This window comes from Gracilinanus agilis, chromosome 4 (assembly GCF_016433145.1).
Source record: "Gracilinanus agilis isolate LMUSP501 chromosome 4, AgileGrace, whole genome shotgun sequence".
Classification (NCBI taxonomy): domain Eukaryota; kingdom Metazoa; phylum Chordata; class Mammalia; order Didelphimorphia; family Didelphidae; genus Gracilinanus; species Gracilinanus agilis.
Genome location: NC_058133.1, coordinates 472,191,745 through 472,203,505, shown reverse-complemented (window position 1 = coordinate 472,203,505; position 11,761 = coordinate 472,191,745). Strand labels below are relative to the sequence as shown.

The 11,761-nt window shown below is 45.4% G+C and overlaps 1 protein-coding gene across 1 annotated transcript; it reads right to left on the bottom strand.

The window, feature by feature from the left end:
• Nucleotides 1–893: 893 nt before the first annotated feature.
• ZNF697 (zinc finger protein 697) lies at nt 894–10,677 on the bottom strand. The gene is made up of 4 exons (XM_044675538.1): nt 10,416–10,677; nt 3,818–4,081; nt 3,527–3,586; nt 894–2,266 (listed from the first exon to the last, which is right to left on the bottom strand). Exons 1-4 carry the CDS (start codon nt 10,675–10,677, stop codon nt 894–896), a joined length of 1,959 nt encoding a protein of 652 aa, XP_044531473.1.
• Between the last annotated feature and the right edge of the window lie 1,084 nt (nt 10,678–11,761).

Genomic DNA, 11,761 nt, shown 5'->3' with positions numbered 1-11,761 from the left:
CCGAAGGACAGTGACTCAGTTTATCTATCTGCTCTCCTGGAAGCCTCAGAAGAGGCCAACAAAGTTAGTGGGAAATGCCATTGGGATTTCCAATGCAAAGATGAACCGAGGTTTCTAGGGGAATGCAAGTATTACTGAACCAAGGGTTAGTCACCCCAAAGCACCAGACCAGAGCCTATTCCCTTCCATTCCAAGTCCAACACGTGCAGTCTAGCATGAATCATGGACCTAGTACTCAAATTTCAAGTCAGAAGATGGGAATATTTGGTACAAGGGATAGACAGGAGGGCTTCAAAGAGGGCAGGGTGAGAGTCCCAGAAAACTGGATGCCCTAAGCTGGGTTGTCTGTGGATGCTGATGGCAAGTAATGAAGTGGTTTCTTCTCTGCAGACACTTCTCCCCTGAAATGGGCTGATTTTCACCCGTTTCTCTGGGAGCCTTAAAATAGCAGCTAAAAAGGCCCCAGAGAAAAAGAGATGGGTAGAGAAAATACATTCTCTCCCAGTCCTAAGGGGTCACTTAACTTTCCTTGGCTCAAAAGGAAACGAAAGTTTAAGGGGAGGGCAGGGATGGACCACTCATCCGAGCATCAGTTAAGGCCCTAAGCCAGCCTCCCGTTTCCCCCTCCCTATAATTCTGTTCTCTCTCCTCCTCTTCCTTCCCCTCAGCCCTCTCGGTGACCCTTATACGGCCAAGCGTAAAGGTCCTATTTAATAAAGGGCTTGACTCCGTAGCTGAGAGGAAGGAAAAGCGGCCATGACAAATCTCCATCCTGAAATCTCTTAGAACACTACCTGGAAAGCCTCCCGGCCTCTCTCTTCATTCCTCAGGAGTCTGCGCACTGGGTCCCAGCGGCGCCTGAGGCCTCCCCCTCCCCCACCCCCGGGGCAGCCCTAGCACAGGTGCAGCTTCTGGTGCTGGGCCAGGTGGGTTTTGTAGCGGAAGCCCTTGCCGCAGCCCGCGCACTTGTGAGGCTTGTCCCCGGTGTGGATGCGGCGATGGCGGATGAGGTGGGAGCTCTGGATGAAGCTCTTGCCGCACTCCACGCAGGCGTACGGCTTCTCGCCCGTGTGCGTGCGCTGGTGCTGCGTCAGGGTGGAGAAGTCGCTGAAGCGCTTGTCGCAGTCCGAGCAGCCAAAGGGCTTCTCGCCCGTGTGCACGCGCAGGTGGTTGACCAGGTGCGAGTTCCGGCCGAAGCCCTTGCCGCACTCGCCGCACACGTAGGGGCGCTCCCCCGAGTGCGTGCGCTTGTGCGTGAAGAGGTGGGAGCTCACGCTGAAGGTCTCCCCGCACTCGGAGCACATGTAGGGCTTCTCGCCCGTGTGCACGCGCTGGTGCTTGACCAGGTCCGAGCGCCAGCTGAAGCGCTTGCCGCAGTCCCCGCAGGCGTGCGGCTTCTCGCCCGTGTGGATGCGTTGGTGGTTGGCCAGGTGGGAGCGCCGCATGAAGCCCTTCCCGCACTCCCCGCAGGCGAAGGGCCTCAGCGCCGCAGCCCCGGCCCCACTGGCGGCCGCGTGCGCCCTCCGGTGGCTCAGCAGGTGGGAGCTGAGGCTGAAGGCCTCCCCGCACTCGGGACAGGAGTAGGGCTTCTCCCCCGTGTGCAGGCGGCGGTGCTTGAGCAGGTCCGCGCGCCAGCTGAAGCTCTTGCCGCAGTCGGAGCACAGGTTGGGGCGCTCGCCCGTGTGCAGGCGGAGGTGGTTGGTCAGGTACGTGTTGCGGCTGAACCCCTTCCCGCACTCCCCGCACCGGTAGGGCTTCTCCCCTGGGGTCCGGGGCAACACGGAAGCCAAGGGCCCGGCCCCGCCCAGCCCCACCATGCCCACCACGCCCCCGCATTCTGTGGCAAAGCCATAAGGAGGGACCCCTGCCGCTGCCTGCGCCAGGCGGTGCATACGCTGGTGCTGAAGGAAGGCTGTGCCGGGGCTGAAGCTTTCACCACAGTCCGAGCAGATGGTGGGAGCTTCCATGATGCTGGCCATCAAGCTGTTGAGTTCCCCAAAGTCCACGGCCATGGGATGATGGAGATGATGGAAGCGGCGCTGGCCAGACTTGCCTCCCCGTGGGCACTTCCCGAGAGACAGGCGTCTCCTCCAGGGCAGGGTTGTGGTCTCCTCCTCTTCCTCCTCCTCCCGAGGACTCTGGGGGATGCTCTCAGACTCGGACAGACCCGAGAACATCCCCATCTCCACCACCTCAGGGTCTTCCACATCATCTTCATTTTCTTCACGGAGAGCTGCCTCCTCTTCCTCACTGAGGAGCCTGTCATCTGCCAGGGGAACAAAAAGCACCAGAGTAGGATTTATTTTTCTTAGGACTTAGGAGAAATTTTTGTAAAACCAAATGAAGCCAAAATGCTAATCTTCAAAAACAGATATATGATAACCCATCTCAACCCCGTGTCCAGAGTACTGTTCCCAACCTGGACCTCCCATAGAGTCCCTCAGAGGAAGGGTCTGGGGGGAAGAAAAGAGGAAACTCATGTGTTTAGTCAGTGAGGCCCCAGGGAAGGCCCTCTCCCCAGCTCTAATCCTCAAGGTGACAACATGCTGCAGAATTGCTGGGCGCAGCCATCCCAGATTCCCTACTACCTCCACGGAGACTTTGGGGGCAGCTTTGGAGAGAGGGGTCGGAACTGGGCATTCAAAAAGCCACTGCACGCAGGACCAAGGTAGGCCCAACACTGAGGATCAGAAAATAAAGATTATTCTACCCAGCCAGGACAGAGGAATAAGCGATAGGAAGTACCAAGCACTTTGCAAAATACACTCAGCTGTTCTCTGTAATATCTCAGATGAACCAAGCAAAGAGCCTGGAAATGGAAAAGCCAAAATATCTCAGCCTTTGGCCATTCACATAAGAGGTGACTTTGGGGAAAGTCACTTTTTACCCTTTTATACCTCCAACTCTTCACTCCCAAAGATGAGGAGGGAGAGAGGGAGAGAGGGAGAGAGGGAGAGAGGGAGAGAGAGAGAGAGAGAGAGAGAGAGAGAGAGAGAGAGAGAGAGAGAATGAGTTTAATGGTAAGCAAGACAAGATCACAGGCTGACCAACTTTACCTCTCCCATAATTAATCTCATTATTATTACAGAACCAAAAATGACTGCAAAGCATATTTTGCAAAATGCTACATCCTTTGGGAGGGAAGAACAGAGCTAGAAAGTAATATACAAAGAGCAGAGCTAAAGGTCCAGTTGAAAGTCTATGCCAGACTTCATCCAACTTCTTGCCTCTTATTCTCAAGCAGAAGGTATTACCAGAATAAAGCCCAAGGCTGCTCAGTTAGGAAAAGCTGCATGCCTCTCTGCCTTAGAGGGGTTGGAAGAAGAGGCTGGGCTTTTGTTAGAGAAAAGAAAATCCTCTTAATATCCCAATGCTGGGGAACTTCCATGCTCTGGGAATCCAGGAGGTATAATGAAGCCAGCCAGTGTTCTAAGACACAAACTTATGAAGACGCAGGCAAAGCATACCCCCTTCCATCTAGGAAGCAGTCACAGCTTCCTTCCACTTAAGTCTCTCCCCGACATACCTACCAGCATCACCTCAATCAGGTCTGGATTGAGGATAAGGATCCACTCTCGGCCCGACACTGGAAAGGGCTAGGAAACCGCAGAATCCAGGTGTTACGGAAGGAGATGCCAAGCTGGGTCTCCACATCATGTTGGTGGTAGTACTGTAGCCCATATTGCCTCAGTCTCCCCCAGAGGCCTCATTCAACACCTAATGCAAGTGCTGGTTACAATACTAGAGGAGTTAGAACTGAACGTACTCAGGGCAGCTTCAACGGAAATTCCAGCTTTATACATAATGCACTCCTCACCTGTGTAGATGTCTGTCACCATCTCCCTCTCCTCTGAGTTCTCCTCTCTGTATTTCTTGTCCAGCAGGTCCGAGCCCACCTCCCTCTCCTCGGAGTCGTCCTCTCTCTCATCCATGTACTGCAGGTCTGAACCCATCCCCCTCTCCTCCGAGTCCTCGAAATCTGAGCCCATCCCCCTGTCCCCTGAGTCTTGAAGTTCAGACACACCCAGCTCTTCCTCTTGTTCCATCCGGGAAAACCAGGCCAGGAATTGACCAGAGATTCCTGCTCACAAACGAAAATACACACAAACACAAAAATGAAAAGTTAAATCACCTCATGGGAGGAATTCGGTTAAATAACTCAACAAGCATTTATTAAGACTCCATTATGCAACTCTGAGGTACTGCCTCACACCTATCAGATTGGCTAATATGACAAAAGGAAAATGATAAATGTTGTAGGAGATGTGGAAACACTAATACATTGTTGGTGGAGTTGTGAATGGATCTTATCATTCTAGAGGGCAATTTGGAACTATTTCCAAAGGGCTATAAAACTATCCCAAAGAGATTTAAGGAAAAAGAAAATGAAAAAAGACTTATAAGTACAAAAATATTTGTTGCAGCTTTTTTTTTTGTGGTGGCAAGAATTGGAAATTATGGGGATTCTATCAATTGTGGAATAGCTGAACAAATTGTGGTGTATGATTATGATGAAATACTATTGAGCTATATATAAGAAATGATAAGCAGGATGAACTGATGTTGAGTGAAATAAGCAGAACCAGGAAAATATTGTACACAGTAACAGCAATACTGTACAATGATCAACTGTGAAAGACTTATTTTCAGCAATATAATGATCCAAATCCAAGATAATTCTGAAGAACTTATGACAAAGAATGTTATCCATCTCCAGAGAAAGAACTGAAAGAGTCTGAATGCAGTTCAAGACAAACTATTTTTCACTTTATTTTATTTGGGTGTTTCGGTTTTGTATGAGTACTCTCTCACAACTTGACCAATATGGAAATGCTTTGCATGATGGTACATTTATAATACAGATCAAATTGCTTACCATCTCAAGGAGGAGAGAGGGAAGGAAGGGAGACAATTTGGATGCAGAAAACAATATAAAAAAACTGTTGTTACATGAAATTGGGAAAATAACTTTTTAAAAAGACTACTATATAAGTGGGTAAAGTGTCCTAGGAATTTGAGGGGGAAGAGCTCATGTTCTAATCTAGGCAAAAGGAAGATAGAGAAGTGTGAGGGAAAGTTTCATGGAAGAGGTGGCATCTGGGTTTGGCCCTAAGCAGATAAAGAAGGGATCTGGAGAGAAAAGTCCATTCTAGACATGGGGAACAAAGGGCAAAGGCATAAATAAGATGCAGATGCAAAGTAAGGCCAGTTTGGCAAAAATGTACAGCTATGTGAAGAGGGAAAGTCTGAGATAAAGTCAGAGACAGATCATGACAGGCATTGGATTCTAGTCAGGAGTTTATACTTTTATTCAGTGGAAAATAAGATGCCTAGGTTTTTGTGTAGCTAATGGAAACAACCCTAGTGGTATTTAGGAAAAAAACATTTGGGAAGCATTTGGGCAGAGGATGGATTGGAGAAGGAATATATTGGAGGGGGAAAAATTAAATGGTCTTATTAAGAAGGATATTGCAATTATTTTTGTGAAAATAGACAAGGGTCTAAGCAAGTATGGTTCTAGTGAGATTGGAATGCCACACAGGATGTGCAACATACTAACAGCTCTGAAACTGGGGGTGGGGGAGGAAAGGAACGCATGGAGAAAGCCATAGAGACAGAGGGAGGGAAGGAGAGGGGGAGAGAGAATTAATAATCAAAGATGTAACTCCAAGGTTGCAAACTTGGGACACTGTGAGATAGTGGTACCATTAAAAGAAATGGAGAAAATAAGAAGATGGGATACAGTCAAGGAGAAAATGATTTTGGACATAATGAATTTGTGGTACATCAAGATAGAACTGCTAGAGGATAGCATGCTAGGCCTACAGTCAGGAAGACTTATCTTTGTGAGTTCAACTCTGGCCTGAGACTTTCAAGCTATGTGACCCTGGGCAAGTCACTTCACCCTGTTAGCTTCAGTTTCCTCATCTGTCAAATGAGCTGGAGAAGGAAATGGCAAACTACTCCAGTATCTCTGCCAAAATCCCAAGTGGAGTTCAATAAGAGATGGGCACAACTGAAAAGACAACTAAACAATAATAAGAAACTATCCAACAGTCATTTGAAATACAGAGATAATAACTGAAGCCTTTGCAGATGAGATTACCAAAAGAGACAATGTAAAGAGAGAAAAGAAAAGTGTCTAGGTCAAAATCTTTGATGAGTTTAAGTATGTATAAGAGCCAGGACAGTGGGTACAGATGAGGAGTCAACAAGAGAGGCAGAGGAATAGTCAGAGGTGGAAAAACCATAAGAATGCAGGGTGACAAAAGTGCTGTGGAGAGGATAAGGAAGATAAGGTTAGAGAAAAAAACACCAGATTAGTTAACTGGGAGAAAACTGTTTCAGTAGTGGTGAGGTGGGAAAGTCAGACATTTGAGGAGGCTAAGGAAATAGGGGCAATAATGCTTCAAGTTAGGCAATCAAGGAGAGAAGAAAGATACAAGATGATAACTTGAGAGCAAAGAATAGTCAAGGAAAACCTTTTTGGCAAAGGGAAGCAAATGTGGAAAATGAGGGTAAGGTCTAATTAAAGAAGCAAGGTCTAAAGAAGCAAAAGAGAAAGAAGCCATGATTTAAAGGAGCAAAGAGAATCTGGTAGAGGAGGGAATTCAGGGTAAACTATAAACAGAATATTAATAATAGCTGGTATTAATATAGATTGGCAAATCAATTTATATCTCACTAGACATTAACCACACCAGTCACTTCTAAGGGAAGTTATTTGAGCAAGACATGCAAGTCAGTGGCAGACCTAGAAATAACTAAATTCTTGGGCCAGGCCACTTTCCACATCACCTGAATGCCTTCTGCCACTATTTCTTCCTTCATCTATCTGACAAATGAGATAGCCCTTCTCCTAATCAAGGTAAAGCCTTCTACATACACCAAAGATCCCACTTTGTCCCATCTTCTCCAGAGGGCTGGCTGCCTCCTTTATCATCCCCACTTTCACTTATCTTCAGTCTCTTCCTAGTCTCAACAGCTGCAAGCTGAAGCCTACACAATTGTGCTTATGTCTCTTCTACTCTCAAAAAACCTTTACTTGATCATTCTCTATCTCTACTAGCTCTTGAGGCTTCTCTTTTCACCCTTTTGAAACTAAATTCTTTGAAATTTGGTTGGAGGAATAGTGAGAGGTAGAAAAACCATAAGAGATTATAAGAATATAATAAGAGAGATGCGACTCTACTTCCTTTTCTGCTCAGTTTCTTTTTAACCCCTTACAGTCTGGCTGCTGACCTTATTCAACTGAAACTACTCTCTCCACCAAAATTACCAATGATCTCTTAATTCTCAATCTAATGATTTTTTTTTTCTTAATCCTCAACCTTCTTGGCCAACTCTGACATTGTTGGATCATCTTCTTGTCTTCTCTCTTGGTTTTCATGACACTATTCTCTCCTGATCTTCTTCCTACATATCAGATAGCTCTTTCTCAGTTTCATTTTTTTAACTTAAAAACCCAACCCCTTCCAAAAAAAACCCTTACCTTCCTTCTATTTTAGAACCAAGCAGAACCAGTAAGGACTAGGCAATGCGGGGAGGGGAGAGGGAGGGGGGCTAAGTGACTTGTTCAGGGTCATATAGCTAGGAAGTGTCTGAGGCCAGAGTTAAACCCAGGATCTCCTGCCTCTAGGAGAGTTATCTAGCAGCCCCCTTTCTCAATGTCTCTTGCTACATCTTTAGTGAGGTCATAGCTACTAAAGGTAAATGTTGCCCAGGGCTTTGTTCTAAGCCTTTTTCTCCCATCTCTATATTGATGTTTCTCATCCATCCCTAAATATCCAGCCCTAAACTCTCACTGACCTCTAGTTTCTTATCTCCTACTATCTCTTGGATATCTCTAGATGCCCAGTAGATATCTTAAGCTCATCATCATTATCTTTGCCCTAAAATTCTTCCCAAGGCCCTTATCATCATTGAGCTTATCACTATCCTATCAGTCACTGGAGGCTCAAAACTTAGGTATTTTCTTTGATCCCCTCACTCTCTCCCATACACCCCCTACCCCATATTCAAAGCGTTGCCAAAGCTTTTCCATTTTTACTTTCTTAACAACTCTAATATATGCCTCCTTGTATCCTCTGATGTAGGGGAAGCTAGGTGATGATGGATAGAGTGCCAGGCCTGTAGTCTAAAAGACTCATTTTCCCCAAGTTCAAAAATGGCCTCAGATACTAGCTTGTGATCCTGGGCAAATCACTTCACTTTGTTGGCCTTAGTTTCCTCATCTGTAAAATAAACTGGAGAAGGGAACTCCAGTACCTCTGCCAAAAAATCCCAAATGGAATCATGAAGAGTCAGACCTAACTGACTGAACAACCACAAAAATCCCTGCCCTGTCACCATCTTGATGCAAATCCTCATTACTTTGTATATGGTCTATTATGTTGGCTGGTCTGCCACCTCCAAGTCTCTTCTCATTCCAGTCAACCCTTTACTCAGCTATGAAAGTGCTCTACCTAGACCTAATGGTCTGATCCTGTCATGCCCCACTTCCATAAGCTCCAGCGGTTCCCTATTACCTCTGTTTGGCATTAAAGCCCCTTATAACCTGCCCCTCTCCCCATCTTTCCAATCTTATATCTTATATTCCATATACTCTATATCAGTGGTTCCCAAACTTTTTTGGCCTACTGCCAGAAAATTTCCAGAAAAAATATTGCTTAGTGCCCCTGGAAATTAATTTTTAAAAAAATTTTAATAGCAATTAATAGGAAAGATAAATGCACCCGTGGCCCTCACTGCCCCCCTGGATCACTGCAGCACCCACTTTGGGAATCACTGCTCTATATGGTAGCATTAAATTAAAACAGAAACAGATCCCCAACGATGGCACACTGACTTAGAAAACCACAAATTAACGTTATCTGGGTTGTATTGTATCTTTACCTATTTTGTTACACATTTCAGTTTAGAGTTTCATTATATATATATAATTTGGTTCCAGGTGTACTTGGGAGTTTTCTGCTGATCATCTGCAGTGAGTTTGGTGTCCCCGCTCTGTGATACTACACATTACCCTTCCCATACATTATGGTGCTGTGTCACTGGCTTCCTTGCTGCTCCTCAAATACACCCTGTCTTCCAACTTCTGGGTATTTTCTGGCTTTCGCTTCCCCCATCTCCCAGCTTCCCTTGCTTTCTTCAAGTGCCAGCTCAAATCCCAGCTTCACGGGGAGTCTTTCCTGCTCCCTCTTAATTCCAGTGTCCTCCCTCTGTGGATGATTGTATATGACTCTTTGCCTGTTTTCTCTCCCATTCAGCCTGTGAGCTTCTGGAAAGCAGGGACTGTCTTTTGCCTTTCTATCCTCAATCTTTAGCACAGGGCGTGGAACATAGTAGGTTCTTAATATAAGTGTTTATTAGGCACTGACTATGCATTCTACCCTGTGCTAAAAATGGAGACTATAAAGACAGATCTATTGGGAAAGCTGGATGGCCTCATGGGCCAATAAAAACCTCTCTGTCCTTAGACAGAGTGTCTGCTTCTTAGGTTATGAAATGAAGCCAAAAGAATGTGTGTCCCCTTTCCTGCCACCCCCCACCCCCCAACATTATCCTCAAAGCATTCTGTGGGAGTCTGAGTTCATTTCTCCTCAGAAGAGCCTTGGAAGGCAAAGGGAGGATGGATATAGCATCATCATCATCATCATCATAGTGGCTAGCATTTCTATAGCATCTACTGTGTGCCAAGCACTGTCTTAAGCATTTTACAATTATGATCTCATCTGATCCTCACAACAACCCTGGGAGGTAGGTGCTATTATTATCCCCATCTTACAGCTGAGGAAATTGAGGCAAATAGAGGGTAAGTGACTTGCCCAGGGTCACACTTGTCCAGGCTCTGCCCTAAGGTAATTTACGTACTTCATTGTGGACTTTACTGCTGGGTCTATAGCATTTTAACCCTAACATCATCGAGAGGAATCTTCAGCATGCCCTGTGCCTCGGTACCTTCCCACTGGACCACAAGAGACCAGCGCATCAGTCAGTCACTTAGTTACTAACAGCCTAGACAATGGGGTTCCTAATGAACTTATCTGTTGTTTCTATGACTTGTTATTTTTGATTGACTCATTCTTTATTATTTAGTTTAGATTATTTATATATTAGTTTATTCATATACTATATCAGTTTACATTATTTAGTTTCTAGTTAATGTTTCATCAATGGTGCACAGTCTTTTACTGAATATAATGGTTAGAATGATTTAGTTCCCAGAGTGAGAGATTCAGGCATCCCAAGCAGTACTTTTATTGCCTCTTTATTCCTAAAACTCATTTAACTTTCCCTTTAAAAATTTTGAGGTTTTGCCATTTGGTGCATATATTTGTTTTTTCATTTGTATTTCTTCATTGTTTTTGGTAACTTTAAGTAAAATATAGTTTTTGCTCCTTCAAGTTTTCTACTTTCTGGATCAGGCTGGGCTGCATTTCCTTTGCATTCCCAACGAGGAAAATGCTGCCAGCACACTCTGACAACATCACGGCTCCCCAAGCTTTGAGCGTTGCCCCTAGCCTGACATTTCAAAGACACGGGCTCAGTGCCAACACTGCCAAGCAGTGGACAAAAATAATACGTTTCTGCCACCTGTTCCTCCTCGCACAGAGTGGCCACGGTTCTCCCGCTATGGCTTGTTGGACACTCTGGGGGTCCACTGCAAGGCCTCATTAGCCCTAACGGGGAGAGGAAGGACAGAACTAAATGGCAGGTCTACAAGTCAACACGCAAGGGTAGCCTTTCCCACAGACAAGTCCACTTTGGTGTATTTCTTAAAACCTTTCCTTCCAGTGTTACTATTTATTCTATGACAGAAGAGCCCACAAGGGCTAGGCAATGGGACTAGATGGCTTGGCCAAGCCATACAACTAAATAGTATCTGAAGCTAGACTGAACCCAGGACCTCCCATCTCCAGGCCTGGCTCTCTATCCATTGAGCCACCCAGCTGCCCCTCTGTCTCTGTCTCTAATAACCTGCCAATGCCACCACTTTCTGCCCTGGAAAAAGTAGATTATAAAGATGTTGTTTCTCTTCCACCAAGAGTAGTTCAACCACTTATTCCCTGATCCAGGTGCTTGTTAAATATCTGACCTTTACCCATGGGCTCCTTTGTATCAGAGTTGATCAGCCTGGGAAGCGGACCCAGCTACCCCATACTGATTTGGGGCTTGGTCATCTCACTAGATATTAATCACTTTATCCGACTATTTATTGCCTCAGGGAAGAGGGAGAGAATCTAAATTTTAAAATGTCATTAAAAATTGTCAAAAATGGTTTCTGCATGTAACTGAGAAAAAAATATATGTATATATTCTACCCCACCCCCACCCCACCCCCCACCACTGTTCACTGGTTCTTCCTCTAATGTTTTGGTGGGCAAAATCTCAGTTCAAAAGTTCACTGAGAAAAGACTCCTTCTCCCACCTATGTCTTCCTCACACTCTTCTCTAGCCTTGTCTGTCTCACACCTATTCAATTAACATCTGTTTATCATTCTAAATCTTCCTCTGTCCCTCCTTTACATACCCTTTCTTTGATATCTCACCAGTTTTCATGGATTCAGTTATTATCTATTAATAAGTTACTTCCACCTGTATAGATCCTGCTCTAATCTCTCTCCTGAAGTCCAGTCCTATGTTAGTCTCCCAAAGAGATCTCCATTTGGATATCGTGTTGACATAGAACTCAACATGTTCCAAACAGGAGCGTATTTCCCCTAAAATCTATCACTTAACTATTCTTCAGTTCAATAGA